This window comes from Homarus americanus, unplaced genomic scaffold (assembly GCF_018991925.1).
Source record: "Homarus americanus isolate GMGI-L3 unplaced genomic scaffold, GMGI_Hamer_2.0 scaffold41027, whole genome shotgun sequence".
NCBI lineage: Eukaryota > Metazoa > Arthropoda > Malacostraca > Decapoda > Nephropidae > Homarus > Homarus americanus.
The window spans coordinates 898,417-919,993 of NW_024745073.1; the positions used below are offsets into that span (position 1 = coordinate 898,417).

A 21,577-nucleotide genomic window follows, 5' to 3' on the forward strand; every position below is an offset into this window, starting at 1 on the left:
AACGAAACATGGTAAGTGGCTTAATGACAATGATAACAACAAAAACATAATAACAGTAATAATGATAATAATAATGATGATGATAATACCGTAATAATAACAAAATAATGACAATAAACTAATAATGACAACAATAATAACAATAACAATAATAATAATAATAATAATAATAATAATAATAATAATAATAATAATAATAATAATAATAAAAATTCTCTTCCTTCTAGTACCCAACTGGAAGCCACCACCATTACCCTCACAAGACCTCACAACTTAAAACATTCCAAACCATATAGACAAAAACAGCGACACTTATATACCTGCAGGCGAGGAGTGGTCATTACCCCACAAGTGTCATCTCCCCTAACTACAACACGAAACGAGATCTAGCAAACGACTTTATATGGTAGACAACTTGCCTCTACCATAACCACTGGAACGAAATCTTCACGTTAATGGAACTTATTCACATTGTCAGACGGGAAGATCAAAATACCACAAGACGTCACTCGTGTTCGTGGCCCAGCTTATGTGCCAGACGACAAGACAACAACGCAGTATGGGTACGAGACACTGTGCCAACATGTTTGTAATATTTCGCCTGGTGTTAAATACGGAATTTAGTTAAAGGTAAATTAGTGATTAATGTTGTCTGTTCAGTGACTCGAAATATATCACAGCTTGAGTATATTTCACCAGGAGACATCACAGCTTGAGTATATTTCACCAGGAGACATCACAGCTTGAGTATATTTCACCAGGAGACATCACAGCTTGAGTAAATTTCACCAGGAGACATCACAGCTTGAGTATATTTCACCAGGAGACATCACAGCTTGAGTATATTTCACCAGGAGACATCACAGCTTGAGTATATTTCACCAGGAGACATCACAGCTTGAGTATATTTCACCAGGAGACATCACAGCTTGAGTATATTTCACCAGGAGACATCACAGCTTGAGTATATTTCACCAGGAGACATCACAGCTTGAGTATATTTCACCAGGAGACATCACAGCTTGAGTATATTTCACCAGGAGACATCACAGCTTGAGTATATTTCACCAGGAGACTATCTTAGCAGCCAAATGATAAAAAAAAGGGAAACTTGTGGTAACTTATGGACAAGATTCACCTAACCTCTCCACTTACCATTCTTACTTGCATACAATACTTCAAGTTTCACACACACACACACACACACACACACACACACACACACACACACACACACACAGTCAACAATACGATACAGCGGAAGTACCAAGTCTTACAAACCTACATTCTGAAACGCTGGTACTACTTACAGTCGTGAAGGCGGTCCAGCTGGTATACAAATGACCTTAATTAGTGGGAGGAGGGGAAGGGGGGAGGGGACGGAGAAAGGGGAGAGGGGGGGGCGCGAAGAAAGGGGAGAGGGATGGGTTGGACGGATAAGGATGGGGAAGGGGGGACTGAAGGGGTGGGGACGAAGGAATGGGGGAGGGGGAGGTTATCTCCAAGTTACCTCTAGTCTGTTTGAGTATAAAACCATCAAGGTATTTACTCGACCGCTCTATCAACTGGTGACCTCGGCTGTTGGAGGTCAGTTATCATGTAGAGAGAGAGAGAGAGAGAGAGAGAGAGAGAGAGAGAGAGAGAGAGAGAGAGAGAGAGAGAGAGAGAGAGAGAGAAATACTCTCCGGACCAATAACAGTGTGGGGGGGGGCAGCGACCTTGTTCTTCTAGGGGGAAAAACTCACTTACCTACCTACGCCAGACACCTCAAATTCTAGAAAGTGGAAGACAACCTTTTAACCTTTACAGTATACAACTACACATAACCTAACCTAACCCAAACACTACTCCATATATGACCTCCATCTATAAAGTCACACACCAGGAAAACAAAAGCAAAACAAAAACAATTAAGGTGTTTACTATTGTTTTCCAAAGTTGGTGATAATAATAAAGACTAATGAAAGAATATTAATAAAGGAAAAGCACAGAGATGTGATTAAAACTGTGTGATGTATATAGAGGGAACACACACACACACACACACACACACACACACACACGAGTGTGTGTGTGTGTGTGTGTGTGTGTTTAACCGTTAGTCCATCCTCATCCCCGACAACAACTTGCCTATATGCGAGTGAATAGAAGGCCGACGTCTAATGTACTCTGGCAAGCCACCACACAGAGTAACTTACCCACACACCCACCCACCTATCCACATACCTACCCACCCCCTGCCTACAGTACCTATCCACCCGTTTCCTCCCTTCTACTCTGAGGCTTTAACGAGAGAGAGAGAGAGAGAGAGAGAGAGAGAGAGAGAGAGAGGAATGCGTACATAATACAAAGTAGCCAACTACTGTACATGCATTTATATTGTGTCTGGACGGGTGACCTTTACTGAGGGGGGGGGGAGGAGGGAGGGGGGGAGAGGGGAGAGGAAGGAGGGGGGGAGGAGAGCAGGTGCAGCAACTAATAGTCTGGTACATGAGGACTGTGAAGGGTTGATAATTATGGATCCAACTTAGCCTAACGTAACCTAACCTAAAGACAACATAATCTATAACTTCAATATAACCTCACCTAACGCTAATAATTAACTGACATCTAACCGAACCTAAAAGTAACCAAACCTATCCCCAAAAAGTAGCCAAACCTAACTCCCCAAAAGTAGCCAAACCTAATTCCCCAAAAGTAACCAAACCTAACCTACCCCAACCTCAACAAAAGGGTCAACTTACATTATATACACAGAGACACAGCTGAACACATCATCTGTATTCGACACCAGACTGACTCCAAATAACCACGAACTCCTAACTGAGCCAAATTAGCCGCTCAGAAACATCAACATCGACCCACTTTGTAGAGCATCTTTCGCTAAGTGACTCACAACAAAACAACAACAATAATATACTGATACATGTGTGTTTGTTGCCTTATCTTGGTTTTATAAGAATGTATAGTAAGCTAATTATATGTATATACTCCAAGCAGCACTGTGATGAGCAACTCTTCAACTGGTTCAAACCGATCCTGCACCCTCCTCTTCCCTCCCCTTCTCTTCCCTCCTTCTCTCCCTCCCTTCTTCTATCTCCCCCTCCCTCCCACAATTTATTCTGTCAACAACACCCCCCTCCTCCCTCTCTCTCTCTCTCCCTTCCTTTATCTCAGTCCCCCCTGCCCTCCCCTTCACTACCACCCGCCAAGTAGTCACCGCAAGCGCTTGGTCATGTACCTTAGTGTTAACCCCCCCCCCTCCCTCCCCCAAGGAACTGAACTGCCACGCACTCTCAACCTTTTCCTACTGACGCAAATGTCCGGTCATCCTACCAGCTGACCCTATGATTTATTGTTGTCTTTTATTTTATCTATGTTTACAGGTCATTTAATTATGTTTAACTCGGTATAGAGGTGTGTGTGTGTGTGTGTGTGTGTGTGTGTGTGTGTGTGTGTGTGTGTGTGTGTGTGTGTGTGTGTGTTCGATCACCTGAAGTTTAGATAACCCCAGCAGCTTATTTCACCTGATGATTAAACAACCTAACGTTAAATGAGGGGGGGGTGGGTGGTGTTTACTCTAGGCTGTGTTAGATTAGGTCAAGTGAGGTCATACCATGTTAGGATAAGTTAGGTCATGTCATATTAGGTAAGTCCGGGGATGTCTTAATTTTCAAGTGGTCCCTAACTATCGCCTTTACTTTCAACAACATCAACCTCGAATTCTTAGGTTTTGTCTCCTTAATCTGACCTTCTCCTCCCGCCTCACTGCCCACGACACTCAAGGCTTCCCACTCTCACCCTCTTGCTCCCTGATAAAACTGTCACTCTCAAACACACCCACACGAGGCTGATGATGATGGGGGGTGAGGGGAGGAGGGGGGTGGTTAGGGGAGGGAGGGAGGGGGGGGTTAGGGGAGGGGAGGTTGGGGTGAGGGGGAGGTTTGGGGTGAGGGGAGGGAATGAGGGGAGGAAGGGGTAGGGGAGGAAGGGGTAAAAGGGGAGGAGGGGGTGAGGATAAGGAGGGGGGGAAGGGGGGTGAGGGTAAATTTGGCGGGAATTGGGGTACACTAAGGCAATATGCCAAAGCCACAAGACTGGTGGTGAGATGTGGTGGACTGATGGTGGTGGTAGTGTCGAGCGAAACTCCAATCACATAGGCTGTATGTCTATATGGAGATGCATAAAAACGAGTGTGTTATTCATCGTCACACACACACACACACACACACAGAGGCCACATAATATCATCCTATCTTTGCCGTGGTCACTCAGTATCTCTCCTTCCTTATCAAATATAAAAAATTTTCTCGATAACATTAATATAAAATCCTTGTTCATTTATTTTTTTATCCTCATCTCTTATCCATTTTTATGTGACCCCCCTCTTGGTCAATTTCTTCATCTGTTCAGTAAATTATATTCTGGTTTTCACTTTCTAATTTCTATACTTTACTTTCACCACAGCAACTCGGGAGGCATTTTTCCCTGTGCACCGACATCTTTAGTTATGTTATTACGGTAAATTTCATGTTTTTATATTATTTTTCTTATTTGTTTATTGTATTTTTTAAAGATTATTTAAGCTTACTTTTACTTATCACTATTGTCATTTAAAAATCTATTCTCAATCTCTATTATTCATTTCCACTTCAATTTTATTAATCTAATTCACGGATATAATATACGGTATTGCGTATCTTTTAATTATATCTATCCTGCATCTTCACCACAACTAAATTATCCTTTACATTCTTATATTTACATTTTTTACACCTAATTTTCTCATTTCCTAATCTTGTTTAGTTACAATTTCTCGAAAGTTTGTCCCGTTTGTGATCGTGGTTCGGCGCCAGTGAGTTTGTTGGCCAGCAGACGGAAGAAGAGACGTTTACACAACAAAAACAATAACAATGGTGGTGGTGGCGGCGGTGTTGGTGGTAGTGAAGGTGTCTGTGGTGGTGGAGTTATACAGTATTAGCAAGTCCGTTATATACTTCTTCCGTCCGTTCGATATGTTTGTAAATATTGACCGTAGTTACGTCCATCCCCACCGCTCGAGTTAAGAATTTCTGGAGGGTATACACATCATCTTCAGTGTGTCTAGATAATTGTTTGTCTGCCTTTCAATCATTCAAGAAACTCCTGAGAAAGAGAGACCGAAATGTGTGTGTGTGTGTGTGTGTGTGTGTGTGTGTGTGTCTTTAGTCATCATCATACTGACTTTCTTCTCGTTCACACCGTCTCGTTCACCTGTGATCAGGTAGGTAGAGAGGGTGGGATCTTGCTCACCTCCCGTGAAACACACACACACACACACGTCGCCCTCCTTCGATCCCCGGGCAGGGCGAGAAACTAAGCAGGTCTCTTTACACCCGATGCCTCTGTTCACCTAACAGTGAGTAGGAACCTGGTTGTTAGACGGCTGTTGTGGGTCGCATACTGGGGAATGGTGTAATGCAAATAACATCTGAGGAACACCTCTCAAAGAAACTAGGACTGTTTGTCCTAGAAGCACGTAAGACTGGGCGTATGCCTAAGCAAGAATCCAGAGTAAACGTCGCCCTCCCTCACAATTCCTCAGGTAAGTTTGCGGTCACGCCATTTAAGCTTCACGAGTTTTCACCCAAATTTCCTCACCAGAACAAAACAAACAACGCTTTAGCCGAGACAGTCTGGACGTTCACCTTCCTCCCTGGCGGTGTCTTGTTGTTGCTAGCATAGAGAGGTACACATACACAAGAGCTACAGTATAGTGAGGAGTTTTTACACACACACACACACACACACACACACACACACACACACACACACACACACACACACACACACTGAACACTCGACTATCATCCTCTTGTTATGCCAGGAACGTACTGTATACTGTACCGCATGGTCTTGAACTGAATTGATTACGTTGGTCACGAGGTGAATTAAAAACCCCGATATGATTAGTTTATCTCACTTGTAAGGTATCCACCCAATGCTGTGATCGCAGTCTTAAGGCCGTCTATCACCACTTACTCTGTGGTTTTAAAAAGTAGCCCAACAATGGTTCTTTTCACAGGTACACAATGCTTCCCTCCTTTAAAAAGACAATTTGTAATCAACTATCTCCACCCACACTCACGCTTCATGATAACACATCTATAAACATTTGTCCTCTGTAATTCTAATTTTGTAAACGATGAAAACTGACACTTTTTAACTGTATAATAATATATAATCAACCCGCGTTCTTAAATAAATCTCCAACTGTCTTCCATGATTTGAAATGATACTACAGCAGATAAAAATCAATAATAGTAATAAATCACAAGATACCTTCATAAATTATGTCCCGTGATTAACAAAAACAACACTACTACTGCCATTAATAATAACAATTCTGAGAAAAAAAGTGAGATACCAGGAATTCCTTTTAACCCAAACCCTTGTAATAATAATAATAATAATAATAATTAACGGTTTATTGAAAGAGCTTGGCAGCCAGAAGGCTGAAAATATACAGTTACATATTTGGGGAATGGGTTACGGATTACAAATAATATACAAGTGACATAAGTGACACAAATAAGACATATAGTAACTTAGATGGGGATCAGCTCAAAATACAGTTCATTTCAACATAGTGACAGTGTAGGGAGCAGTGTTTACTGGGAGTGAATACACTGATTTATTACATGTTATTGATAATTTTTACAATGGTTGGGACTGGGCTGTTCTTATAGCGATCAGTTCGTGCACGTATGGGCTGGATGCGGTTGTGGTGTCGAACAGCAATTCTCGGACAGGGGATCTCAGGTGGTAGTAGGGGCCGGTGTCGGGGATGGTGTAGTGTGTGTGTGTGTGTGTGTGTGTGTGTGTGTGTGTGTGTGTGTGTGTGTGTGTGTGTGTGTGTGTGAGCACAGGTGTTGGTACAGGTGAACCAGGGTACAGGTGCAGGTACAGGCAGCCTTATGTACACCGGGTCATACGTGAATAATGTAACAACCAAAAGTACAAAAAAAAAGGTAATACAGCAATTACTGTATTAATAAACTTTGGATCATTCACACTCGTCCCGCCTCTGTCAACACTCAGCCGAACATTTCCGTGCAGGTCACCAGAAATAAAACAGTTGTCAAGACGAAAGGTTAGCTGTAGTTCCTGGTTGTATACCGTTGGTGCTTTTACATGTATACACTACACAGTATACCTATGAGTGAAAGATTACAGTACTCGTGGCCAACTGTCCGCAGTATAGTTTACCAACCTACTTCATGGTAAGTTCGCACGAAATGTAAATCACCTCCACCTGCCACTAGCTGATGCTCACCAAATATCCAACATGTCTATACCCAGCTTAAAAAACACCTCCATACGTCAGGTACAACAGACTAACACAAGGGTGAGTATTAAAAGCCTGAGAGAAAGACTGTAGCCTCACTCACCAAATTCCCCAAGAAGCTGCAAGAACAATGGGGGATTTCCCGCAGCTATAAAGAACCAGCTTGTGGAATGTGAAAGATATAATTAAAGGGGTCGAAAATAAGCTAACTTTCATGTCAACATCATCACTCGGGGAATACAATCTCGGGCTGATAATGGAAAGATATAACAACTATGCTGATTGTGAGGACACTACAACAACATTCTTCATATCTAAAATTAAACAACATGAGTTAACAATATGGGATGATGCGTATACTGTCCACTCTCGTATGTGTTTGAGGATGAAAATCTCAACCACATCATATACTAGAGAGTTGTGACGCGGCTCTAACCTAGGCCAGTTGAAGACATGTGAACACACAAACTGGTTTACTGTGGTCGCTTATGTAACTTGTAATCAAGACCTTTCTAAAAGTGACCCTTCAAACACGCAAAGAAAATATCACATGTGATCATTCGAGGGAGACGATAACCAAATATGGCAGCCACCTGTTGCTTCACGTGAGCCCGCTGATGAGCTTGCAACAGTAGCAAGTTTTGTACTCATGATAGTTACTAACACACAAATGATGAAGGAGGAGTGTATAGACGCCACCTACGGCAAAATTAACAGCGATTAAGAATAAAACAAAGTTAAGTATATTAATGGAAGTACATAAGTCTTCTTACAGTAGATTACACACACACACACACACACACACACACACACACGCAAAATAGGAACAAAGCCATTGTTAAATATTTCAAAATCTATGAATGAGGAACGGACATTGGTGTCACATTTGACTAAACAGTATAAGAAAAACAGATATCAGCTTTATGGCCATATTCTGACAGCAGAGGCAAAACCATCTACTGCTGCTTCAAGATTCAATTTATCCAACAGTTCTTCAGCGGTAAGACCAGATGGAAGTGCCAGTACCCAGCAGCACGACACACCTCAGTAGCACCGTTTGTCGAATAATATCGCGAAGGAGTGAAAATTATCACTGATGGCGAGGTACAGTACATGACTGGCGTTTTACTATTCAATCATATCTACTTAATCGCTTATTGTCTTCAATGTCATGACCTTTTATGGATTTTAACCATTAAACAAAAATCCTTATTCTATTAACGACAACAAAACACTCCAAGTAAATTAAAACTGATGATAGTTCATGATAGGCTGAAGCAGGCGAGGTTACACACCTAACTTATCTCCATGGGGCGACTAGGTGGTCGTGAGGACAATTTTATACTTACTGAGAGTGATGACTTGCCATTCTTTTTGGACGAGAAAGTAACATCAAGGTCTCTGAGTTTTTCCAATTAAGAAATCATGGTGCATAAGTGACTGTTCATGAAGAGCAAGGCAGTGTAGCGCCCCTTGTGTATGTGTGAGGGGCCTATCTGCAAAGCGACAGTCAGCAAAAGTAAGGCCAAGGTTAGTAGGTTTTTCACAGAACGCAATTATGATACTAATGAGGAGGTACTGATCATGTACTACGGGGGCGGGGGAGGGTGGGGGTCTGCCGGAGGTCGTGCATGTCTACCTACACGTACAGTAACATCCTGCTGGTGACACGCGTCGTGATGGTGAGAATCAGCCAGAGTGAGATGAGGGCACCGTAGCCTTGAGCAACATGAGGGCGCAGAAAATATACTATAAACAATAAAGATGTCTCACTTTACGCCTAACACACACCCAGCAAGTCACCACTGTCACGCGTGTATGAATTGGAAAATGAAATTCCAATCTGATATAGAAAGTTAGTCGGTGTAGGAGTTATATTCCTCTCACATTTTCTCTCTTATTATCGTTATGAAGCTCTAATACCCTTCAAGCTTGATAAGGTTAAATGTTCTCACGCTTCCTTTACGCTCCTCCGGTCATTCAACTCGGGCAAGAGTCTCCCATACACTCTGTCCTGTATTTGTGTGGTCACACTATAGCACAGGTGAGGAAAAATGAATCCAGCCACCCACTGCCCTCCTAACATTCACTATAGTGTATAATTTGCCATCAGGTGCTTAAGTGTGTGCTCGTGCCTTCACTTTCCTCCTCCACCACCAGTGTACACGTTGGCCTTACTCCTGCCGACCTACTTATATATCAAATTACTATGCACCAAGACCGGTCTCTAGGTCTTACGTCTAGCTCAGTATGTGTTGGAAATGATATACTGGGTGTATATTATGGACAGTGAACACCGTTTATATTGAATACTAGAAACGATTTCATTTACACTTTCTGTAAACTGTTTAAGAATATACTGGACTGAAAACAGTTTACAGATGTTGTCTTAATAGAAATAATAAAATTTTCCACGTAATGTATACAAAGTGCTGCCAGTAAACACGAAACTAACTACCGGTAACAGTTCTCAAGCGTCAACTTGTGTAAAATACTGGCAGCTGCACACGGTTTCCTAGGCCTTATTAAATACCATTTATTAAGGTAACATCAACGAGAGTAACAAAGGATGCTGACCCTATAGTGACCAACCCGTAGTTAAGGTCTTCCCTCCCTAATGAATGCAACTCTTTGTCTGTCTTCTAATTATAACATCAACATAAACCACCCAGGACTTGTGAGGACATCTAACACCACCACAACATCTAAAATTACACAAAAAGACTGTAACTAATCCAGAATAATAAGAAAGAAAAACATCGATTAATCTTACTTTGGCAGTGACTTAAAAATATTCATGACATCTGTATCGCATCTACCGCGTCTTAGATCTGCATGACGAAAACGCAGAATACTTATACTTACCCAAACGCTGATAAATTGACAACAACGGCTTGAATAAATTGAGAAACATTTATAGCAATTAAGGAACCATCACGAAAAACTGACCTCTTATATTAGCCACGTATAATTGACGATCCTGGTAAGAGAGGCAGTGTGTGTGTGTGTGTGTGTGTGTGTGTGTGTGTGTGTGTGTGTGTGTGTGTGTGTGTGTGTGTGTGTGTGTGTGTGTGTGTGTGTGTGTGTGTGTGTTTTAAGGAATATTCATAGACAGTCATTCTAACATACAACCTTGTCATACATTGCAGATTTTACAACTCTTCCTAGCACTTCAAAGGCACACTACAACCTACAACTTCGTGCCTCCTCCAAACCTACACCTCCATATCCCCCTCCTCCCTATCAGATCTATGCAGCTACATGAAGCACGTCTCGTCGCCCGGCTGCCCGATGACGTACACGGATCCGGCACTAAAAGGTATAAGGTCTATTTACAGCCGACCAGAACTCAGACCAAACAACATCCCTCACCTCATCCTGGACACCCCTTCCTCACCCTCATCCCTGACACCCTTCTCACCTCATCCCTGGACACCCTTCACCCTCATCCCTGACTTCCCTCCCTGACACCCCCCCTCATCCCTGACCCCCCCCCCCTCACCCCCTCAGATAATTGTGTCTGTCTTTCTTTCTTAGTCCATTTTCTTTATCTTTAAATCCAAACAATGAAGTATAAGATAGTTCGTGGCGTATAAGATAGTTCGTAGCGTATATGACAGTTTCGTAGCAGAAATTACGCCTGCTTAAAATAGTAAAAATTCCCAGTGTTAATAGTATAGCGGGCGTACAGATTACCATTAACAACCTTGGAGTGAAAGTCTAGCGGTCAGGGATGATGCCGGGACGAGGTGCTGAAGGAAACGGGTATACTATGGATATGTTTTGGGGCCGAGGGTAGAAACTTAATAACGGTAAAAGATGCAACGACAAAACAACAACAAAAACAACGACAAGAACAATAATAACGACAAGAACAACAATAACAACAAGAACAACGACGACAACAACAACACCACCAACAATAACAACGACAAAAAGAACAACAATAATAACGACAGGAATAACAAAAACAATAAACAACCACAAAATAAAAACTACTTTGAATGTTCCGTGTAGATTGTCGAGAGGCGTCGGTCAGTCAGTCAGTCAAGTAGAGTAACAAGAAAGAGGTGTTCCTTACTGACACACGGCGGGATATTGTACTGTACTCTCACGCCCCTCTCAAGTTCAATTGCCCCACCATCCTTCATCTGACCTTTAACTCTACAGAAGCCTTGAAAGTCCTACAGTTGAATCTCTCTACAGAAGCCTTTTAAGTCCTACAGTTCTCTCTCTACAGAAGCCTTTTAAGTCCTACAGTTCTCTCTCTCTACAGAAGCCTTTTAAGTCCTACAGTTCTCTCTACAGAAGCCTTTTAAGTCCTACAGTTCTCTCTACAGAAGCCTTTTAAGTCCTACAGTTCTCTCTCTACAGAAGCCTTGAAAGTCCTACAGTTGAAGCTCTCTACAGAAGCCTTGAGAGTCCTACAGTTGACTCTCTACAGAAGCCTTTTAAGTCCTACAGTTCTCTCTCTACAGAAGCCTTGAGAGTCCTACAGTTCTCTCTCTACAGAAGCCTTTTAAGTCCTACAGTTCTCTCTCTCTACAGAAGCCTTGAGAGTCCTACAGTTCTCTCTCTACAGAAGCCTTTTAAGTCCTACAGTTCTCTCTCTACAGAAGCCTTTTAAGTCCTACAGTTCTCTCTCTCTACAGAAGCCTTGAGAGTCCTACAGTTGACTCTCTCTACAGAAACCTTTTAAGTCCTACAGTTAAATCTGTATCAATAATTGGTGTTTTATATTTTGTAGACTAAGACGTAATATATCTTTAGTATTGGACTATTTTCTACCATGGTTTTCATTAGTAATATATTAAAACACTTGGGTGAGAGGGATAACTTAAAGCCACGTGGATACTCTTCCCTTAAGCTCCTCATCTGTACTGTGTCATTTTCCGCCACTTCCCCACACCATAGTATGAAACCAGACTAGATAATTATGGATAAGTTAACTTTTTGGGTGAAAAGGTTGTCTACAGCTTAACTAACACCCAGGTAGTTTATGTTAGGTCTAGATAAATGTTTTTATTGTTGTGTTGGTAAAAATTTGCTATTAGTTTTAAGGTTTTAACGAAAGGCAGCAAGTGGTATGTCTTCCTGTTGGGACCAGTGATCTTCATTTCAAAGCTCAATATAGACAACATTCACGACACCAGGAGATGTCCCTTGCAACAGTGGGGCTGAATCTGAGGTCTTTGGGTGTAAAACACACGTCGCACTGGATTACTGACGCCACCAATAAAATGTTGGTGAACGACTTGAGTGAGTTTTACTCTTTAATCTTACAGTCTGATCATTTCTTTAAAATATATCCACACTTAAGTTAGGAGCAGGGGATAGCAAATAGAATTACCCCCCAAAACATCAACCACTAACTCGAATAATTTTCATAATAACCTAATTAGACCAACTAAAAAAATCACAAATAGTTAATCAATAAATCAAATAATAACCAAAATGATTACCCCCCCCCCCCCCTAAAATGTGTATTGATAAAATGGCCGTACACACTCTCCTTGCTGGTCCCTCTGAGTACACTACACTGCTGCAGTTCATAAAGCAGATGACACCCTCTTACACATATACACTCAAACACACTTTCACACCTACCAACACAATGAGGACAAGAGGCCGTGTGTCCCACCAGCTCCGTGATACGAGTAACAGGACACTTGAGCTGATCCCCCCCCTCCCCCACGCCCCCCTCTGTCCCTCCCCAACACGTGACCAATGGCAGAACTCGTGTCGCCTATCATACATTTTTTTCCAGATTAAATTATAATATAAACATCAGTAATGAACTTGCGTCTCTGGGATTGTGGACGAACGAACTAACTTAAACGTGATCTAGGCGCCAGTGTCAAATTCATATGTAAGATGGTTGGACGTTTTGCCTAAGTCGGAAATCTATATAGGAGGGACACACACACACGCACATACACACACGCACAAAAAACATTAACACATCAATCAGGTCACGTTCAGGATATCCCTCTTACACACACACACAGTAATTAATGCCAACGACCTGTACCTCACGCCAAGAAGCTGACGAGGGTAAAAATCAGTCGCTAGGGAGACCGTCCTTGTTAATTGTTTTCTTTAGTCGCGTAAACAACTGATTGAAGTTGTTTGTAGCGCGAGGTAACAGTATGGATGGGTAGATACAGACAGGTAGATAAATAGATATAGATAACAGATAGGTAAATAGATACAGATATCCAGTAAAATCGCTCTAAAAATTCACACTGACTGAAAGATGGATAGATGGATGGATAGACAGATATCCCAGTAAAATCCAAATCGTAACCTAACCTAACCCAACCTAACCCAACACACCAATACGGTCACCTCAAACTAAATACATAACTCTGGACCTCCACATTCGTTAGCGTATCTATCCGACATGAATTTACTTTAGCTGACTGAAAATCTTACTAATTAACTATAGCTGTCTACCGTACGTGAAAGTTGAGGTACTGTACACGCATGTTAATGATTCACAATTCACCTCAGAGGCATGCAGTAGTGTGCCTGTATACGAACACCTTATAACATATACCAGGTGAGCTATATACGTTGATAAACCATTACAAATTGTCATAAATATCTCAAACTAACACTTTCACTACTCTCCCCTGACTAGCGGTAAGACAAGTCGGTTAAGTAACAGTATCTGAACACGGCGCCGCTTGCATTTGTTTGTCTAAGGTTGCGTGCAGGCCACTGGTCGTCAAGCCAAATAATTGCCTAATTCTAGTGTTTTGGCTCATCGTCTCCATTATAAATCTAATCCACACACACATGTGATCTGTGGAGGAAGACCTGAACAAGAAGACTTATCGACAATAACAAGATAATTAACCTAATTTTAATATACTTTTAACAATGGTAACCTGACCGTGATATAAATCTGGCCAGGATGTACAGTATGTGTAACTTGCTTCGCTTTAAACCTTCACCGTGATTATTTAAGTCACTGGATCTGTCTTATAACCTGGAGAATTTCCCTCAACTCCACCACCTACAACAATGATGACTTGTGATGAGTTGGGTGAAAGTGTGAGTACGATAGGGAAGGGTGCAGTACCTTCTCTTGCTTCACGGGTCACATCCTGGACTGTGGCTCCTCAAACCTGATCCGACACTGGTATTTACATTCATTTAATAACTCATTAAAATTTCGTATCTTATGACCCAAACAATAAAACCAAATTTATGACTCATTAAGCGAACTATACGTTAATCAGTCAGGTGAAAGATCGGTCATGGTATAAAATACGGCAATTATAGGGGAAGAAATTTCGTAAACCCATCATTGACACAACATGATTTGCACGTCGCATACTCGACCTTTTACAAAACTCCTGATGGTGAGGGCTGGCGGGGCCGGGGCGTCGGGTTGCAAACTGTTCAACTTTCACTTGCGGGCAGCGACTGGCCAGCCTCCACTACCTACCTATATGCACGTACTGGTACACAATACACCTTTTCACCTACATACTTATAATGATGAAGTTTCCTCTCCTAAGTGACCAAGAAGCTGTAATTTTATATGTGGCTGTGACACCTTTTCATCACAACCATCAACTTATTATAGTGTGACCACGACTACAAACCTGTCTGCAACGTCGCACGCCAACACCAGAGTCCGACTAACCTACAGTAAACCTCCAACAAAATGACCTATGACACCATCACCACCACTACTAGTCTCTCTCTCCAACAAAATGACCTATAACACCATCACCACCACTACTAGTCTCTCTCTCCAACAAAATGACCTATCACACCATCACCACCACTACTAGTCTCTCTCTCCAACAACATGACCTATAACACCATCACCACCACTACTAGTCTCTCTCCAACAACAAAACCTGACACCAGCTTCACCATCACCTCAAACAACCATGACACACCACTGATCAAACCAAAAGAATCAACTACTGTTACTTTCCCTCTAGATATCTCCATTAGTCAATTAAACGCGCCCAGACATGGATGAACTTATTATTCCAGTGGTTAACAGGTTCACATACTGTACATTCAAGAGACTGTGCATTGTAGATTACATGCCTGGGTACACTCAAGAACCTGTACATATTGAACACATACTAACAGTGCGAGACCTAAACTGGAGGGGAGGAGGGGGGATATGAAGATAACCATTAACATATCACCATAGAAAAAGACGTGGATACCTTATTAGCAGTGACTCAATCTTAAGACAGGTGTGAGGGCCTCTGGGTGCAGCTGTCCACAAGTGTCGGCTATAATGGAATACAGAGGAACTATAGGAGGATCATTAAGAGCGGCGTACAAGGCTACCTACAGCACTACACCCCCCCTCCCTAACACCCACCAGCACACACCGACGATCCCCACGACCCTCACCACACTACCTACACATACACACATACAAACACACACACACACTACTCACCATGTGGTTGAACTAAAGGTACTTTACGATCAGACTATTATCACCGGACACCCCCTACAGCAAGACCCGGAGGGGGGGAGCTGGATCCGCCACTGATAATGCCCTACTATAATACTGTAACTCCCTCACAGTACACAATACGTACGACTACACTACGCCTTATCTCTTCACGTGCTCACCTAAACTAGTGACCACCACACCTAACTGACCCAGCAAAAATGGTGGAGGTTGAATTTTTTTCGTGTTCCGTTACAGCAGAGAAAAAAAAAGAGACATCATAAACCCCTCTGGGAATTGATGTAGTTAGTTAAGATATAGTCTGATATTACGCACGTGCAATAACAAAACGTAATTCACATCAACATAATTATGGCACTCTTTGCAAGCATTAAGTTGAAAAAATGTGAACTTGTATAATACTTTAACTGATTAAATGAACATAATTTATTGGGAAGTTAACCTTTATAGGGGTTGAAATAAATGTCAGCAGGTCATATCTGGTGAGGTAGCTGTCCTGGTCCTTGACACAACAGTGGCGGGAAAAAGCACTTCGCTACACCAGTTTCCTTGACACTGGCACATGATGCTACATAACATCACATTACCAGGAATTTAATCGTGATACACACCTCAGGAAGACAGTCACTATCATCCCTCCGCTCCTCACACTGGTCTGCATCACCCTAATAATATGCAGTATATTGCCTAACATTTATACCACAGCATACCAGGCTCCCGGGGCCACTATTTAACAATAATATAAAAATGTATCAAAGTATTTCTGACATCATATACCGTATCTGTAAGAGAGGAATAACAAACAAAAAGATTGATATATTACCACATTAGAAATAAGTATTACCAATACGTTGTTATCCTTGGTAGATGTTTATATTTCTTACCAAATAAATTCAAATAAAATAAAATCAATAACTTCAGTTCCTATGAAACTTTAAAAAATCGTTATTAATTACGCACTAACACCAAAGCACCATGCAGAAAACATTTCCTCGGTGATGAGCACTACAGTACTCTGCGCACTTAAAGAAGTGCTAACACTACAATAACGAGCGTATAACCCCCATCTGCTTGAGATTAACACGGCCACTTAAAACTCGTGGTATTGTATTACTCTACGGCATCAACCCGGCACACTTCCGTCAAACAACACTTGTGGTATGTTAGGTGCCCGTATGTTCATCTTAGCTGCACTCAGGTCGTTAACGAGTTGTTCACTTGAACAGTCTAAGCACTCCCCTCCTAAAGGTCACTGAAATTAAATTACTTTGTGAAATATGCTTATAAGTTATGAATATCTCCAATCACGCCTCTTATATATATATATATATATATATATATATATATATATATATATATATATATATATATATCGTCAACATTAAATAGACACAAGCTCTACCACGTCACGAAATCCAGTGATGGGAGCACACGAGAAATACGTCCGACTCGGCAGCAGTCGGGAAACACTCTACAGGTAGTGATACTAGTGAGGCACGGACCGGGCCCGTAGTAGGTGCCGAGGCACTTTTCCCAATCACTTTCCCACCAGCATCACTCGCTACACCGGTCTTTGAAGGATTAAACACCGTTCACCTAATCTGTCCTTTACTGTAATAGGATGACCAAACTGATCAAGTTGTGCTAAGTGACATTTACTAACAAGAACTTGAGCGCCTATGGTTACTAACGGACTCAGGATTAATGGTGTGTTAATGGAAGTAGTTCTATCACACCACTCCCATTCAGGTGGCAAAGTTAAAGAGACAGCAATGCACGAAACGAATTCCGAGAAGAAATATCGTAAGCGCTACTTAATATACAGCATTATACTCTGGATTTGTGTTGTGGCGGCACGTGGTCCCACATGGGTAGGCCGCACAGTGACTGAAGTTCCCAGCACTAACCTAAGGCGTGAACCGTGGTTGAAACTCGAATGACGGCGTGCCTGTCCAGTCGCCGGGAGTAGCACCCCGGCGACCAGTTACACCACGCCCACTTTCAAGGACGACATCCAGTGCTTCAACCCGTACCCATAAGATCTAACATAATTCCTGTTTCCTAACGGCACTACAAGGTCAAGCGATCTTAGTCTCGCGTCACAGACAACTGTGTACAAGTGTTCGCATAAACTTCATAAAGTGTACAGTATATACTGTATACGCATCAGTGCACATGTCCCCAACTCAGTCGACCCACAATCGTGACCATACCCGCACACTGCACTCCCTAGTAAGTTCATCGGCGCCAAGCCCTACCCCCCCCCAACCCCCCTTGTTTGTCGAGCCTCCAGTAACGTTTGGTTAGAGGCTTAGAACATGACCACGAATACTTTGATCCAAAGTAACGCAGGTGTTGTGAGATATATTCTGCGGTGCGATGCCATCTTGTTCACTTACTACATCCCATCATTATGTCTACCATCAGTAAATTATCCACCTCATATAAAGTACATTAGTTAATCATCTTGTATCATGTTAATTTTCTAATATTCCCTTGAAATACACAAATAACCTAACCAATTAGGAAGGCAATACATTTTCATAAATATAACGCAGCTGAGGAATCAAAGGTCGTGAAGCGGCCCCCTGAGCAAGTGCAAAGCCTGCACGACCAGTGGGTGAGATAGGTACCACTAAAGGCTGAGTTGCTATGCTGGTCCACTGTCCCTTAGAATTATCCACCCTCAACGTAGGCCCCCAACAGAGTAATCACAGTCACTCAAACAGTGTCCAACCCCTCATGACTCGAATGAACCCAAACCACAATCTGTATCTAACGAACTTGTTATAAATATATACTATCTCCACAGCATCTTTATATGACCACTGAGATATATATATATATATATATATATATATATATATATATATATATATATATATATATATATATATATATATATATATATATATATATATATATATATATATATATATATATATATACAGGGTGTCCCATAAATTTCCATACATAGGAAAAATAAACCTTTTTATATGAAAATCCATTTTATTTATATAATATGCTCTGCATGACTACCATTCTGTTGAAAACACTCTTCAATGCGTGTCCTCCACTGCTGAAGAACACGTTCAAGCACAGCTGGAGTTATGCTCGTAATGGCGTTGGTGATACGTTGCTTGAGATGATTTATGTTTTGTATCTTTCCCTGATGCACCATGGCCTTCAAATGCCCCCAAAGGTAAAAATCAAGTGGGGTAAGGTCTGGGGATCTGGGAGGCCACTCCACAGGACCACGCCGACCAATCCAATGTTAAAAACCATATGTATGGAAACTTATGGGACATCCTGTATATATATATATATATATATATATATATATATATATATATATATATATATATATATATATATATATATATATATATATATATATATATATATATATATATATATATATATATATATATATATATATATATATATATATATATATATATATATATATATATATATATATATATATATATATATATATATATATATATAAATATACTGTATATATATATATAATACACGAGAGAAAGAGAGCATAATGGTCTTCATTGTACTATATTATCGTCATATTACAATACTCTATGTAACTAAGCAAAACCTCAGGAAGATTGCCGGGATATTCTTGGTTAAAAACTAAGAAAAATTCCAAATATCTACATGTCTGCATTTTACTCCTAAAGTACTGTATATTGTATATTATAGTAGCTAATGTGACTCACCATAAAAGATTTAATGGTGTGGTAGAAATAAAATCAACTGGAAATGGATCTGATGATAATTTTTGACAAAAGTATTCCCTTAAAATGAAAAACGATAAAAAGATAATTTATCAGCACAAAAATGCATGAAGAAATGGGAGCTTTTGTTCTCGGAAAGAAAGATAAAATAAGAGGTTATAATAATAAATGAAGAGGAATGGTAAAGCTATACTGTACAAGTTCCATAAAAGTTACATGTTCTTGAAGAAGTAGACAGAAAAATAAGACTTAAGCAATTAACAAGTACAGTCATATATGGTCAATAGTATTCATCCACTCCACCACCTAACTGATGTAACTGGCCGGGTCCATTTGACACAATAAATCCTCCCCTTGTGACTAAATTAGGCCTACCATAATAGGTAGGAAATGTTTCACAATCATGCCTACCGGTACCAACCCTAGCGAGACAACAGTGTACAATACTATACTGTACAGTATTATGTATGTTGGCAGTCTTGTCTACCGGGTAGTCTTAAAATCTTTATTTTCTTTACTACAAGTATTGTACTGTACAGTACAGTATATGGGAATATCATATATTTAACATGAATAACAATAAGCAGAACTATTCAACAGTCTATCTTTGTTGATGCTGGCTCTTGTACATTGGAGTGTAGTACTGTTCTGTAGTACAGTACAGTAATTGTAAAATTGCACAAATGAAACAGTCTACTTCTGTATACAAACTTAGTACATAATTGCCAGTTCAGTAGAAAAGTTGCCAAATCTACCAATAGTGAGTTTCAGGAGCCATTCAACAAGTTTTAGAGTTGGTTTGAATTAATTTTTGCAATTTTTATAATGTAATAACTAGCTTACTGCAATGATTTTTGTGGGTTTTAATGAGTATATGCTAATTTTAGATAAATTTATCAAGTTTTGTGATTGCTTTAGCAACTTTTTGACTAAACATTGGAAAAGGTGTCTACAGTACACTATTGCATGCATCTGTAGTTGAAAGAAAAGTACCTGTATTCTTGGAAATATTCAAGCACATGCAACTATGAAACGTACAGTACAGTTGTGTCAGTAACACTCACCGTTATAATTCCATTTGTGTTGAATGCTGTAAACAGTAACATGAAGACCAGGCCCATCATTATTATGCTTAGAAATGCTTTTTTCTCTTGCTGGGAAGCATGTTGTCCAGCAAGTTGATCTTTATGAGATTCCACATCTTGGCCATCACTTGTGTGATGAGGAATACACTCGTTTACATGTTGATTATGAAGGTCACCTTCCTCATCACTAAGCAACGGTCTTGTACTTTCCATGGTGTTTATGTCTCCACTAAAGCTCTTTCTTTTACGAAAACTCATTGTCATGTTAAATCCAAAAAAATTTCCTGTACTAAAATGTTTAAATTTCTTTCCATATTTTGCCAAGGATAAAAAACCTTAATCTTTTTTTCTATATTTAATCCAACTGTTTCAGACACACACACACACACTCATCATTGGCGGTCCATCTATTTATCTCCTGGTCATTTCCAATGTGTCATGATGTACAACAATAAGTTTTATCTACTCTCCATTAGTTACCAATATAGTTGTTAATGTATATTACCAACTAGTAGTACAGGTATAAAATTACAGTACAGTATAATGAAATGCAATAAATTATCTAATCTAATAACTATATCACCTTATGTACAGTATTGTGCAAGTACAGTACAGTGTGTACACAAATTTTTCTATAACTTTTGTCAAAAGTTATAGATCAACTTGAACACTCATTTACAGACAAGAATTAAACTGATTTTATATAGAGCAGAATCAGGTCGGAGAAAGGTTCTAAGTGAAGTATCACAACAATCCACATTGGGAATCTACTCTGTTCATGACCTACATCAATGATGCAGACAAAATGTACCATGCCACATCATCAAATTAGTGGATGTTTAAGATTTATGGAGAAAATAGCAATCGAGAAGCCATTGCATTCATAAAAAAATGCTTTGCATGAACTTTTTAAGTGGTCAAATGACAAGTAAATTCTTTATACAGTAAC

General features: G+C 40.5%; 1 protein-coding gene across 4 annotated transcripts in view; it reads right to left on the bottom strand.

Moving 5' to 3' along the window:
* The window catches only part of LOC121878534 (UNC93-like protein MFSD11), a 56,015-nt gene extending 34,899 nt beyond the window's left edge, over window positions 1-21,116 (bottom strand). Inside the window, exon 1 of one of the 4 annotated variants that reach the window (XM_042384803.1) lies at window positions 20,608-21,116. In XM_042384803.1, the coding sequence (XP_042240737.1) occupies window positions 20,608-20,892 (285 nt within the window). In that variant the 5' untranslated portion in view covers window positions 20,893-21,116. Of the gene's footprint in view, window positions 1-17,190; window positions 17,290-17,621; window positions 17,644-17,695; window positions 17,807-20,607 lie in introns of those variants that run through there. The other 3 variants (XM_042384805.1, XM_042384810.1, XM_042384804.1) reach the window with 3 other exon arrangements.
* Window positions 21,117-21,577: the final 461 nt, after the last annotated feature.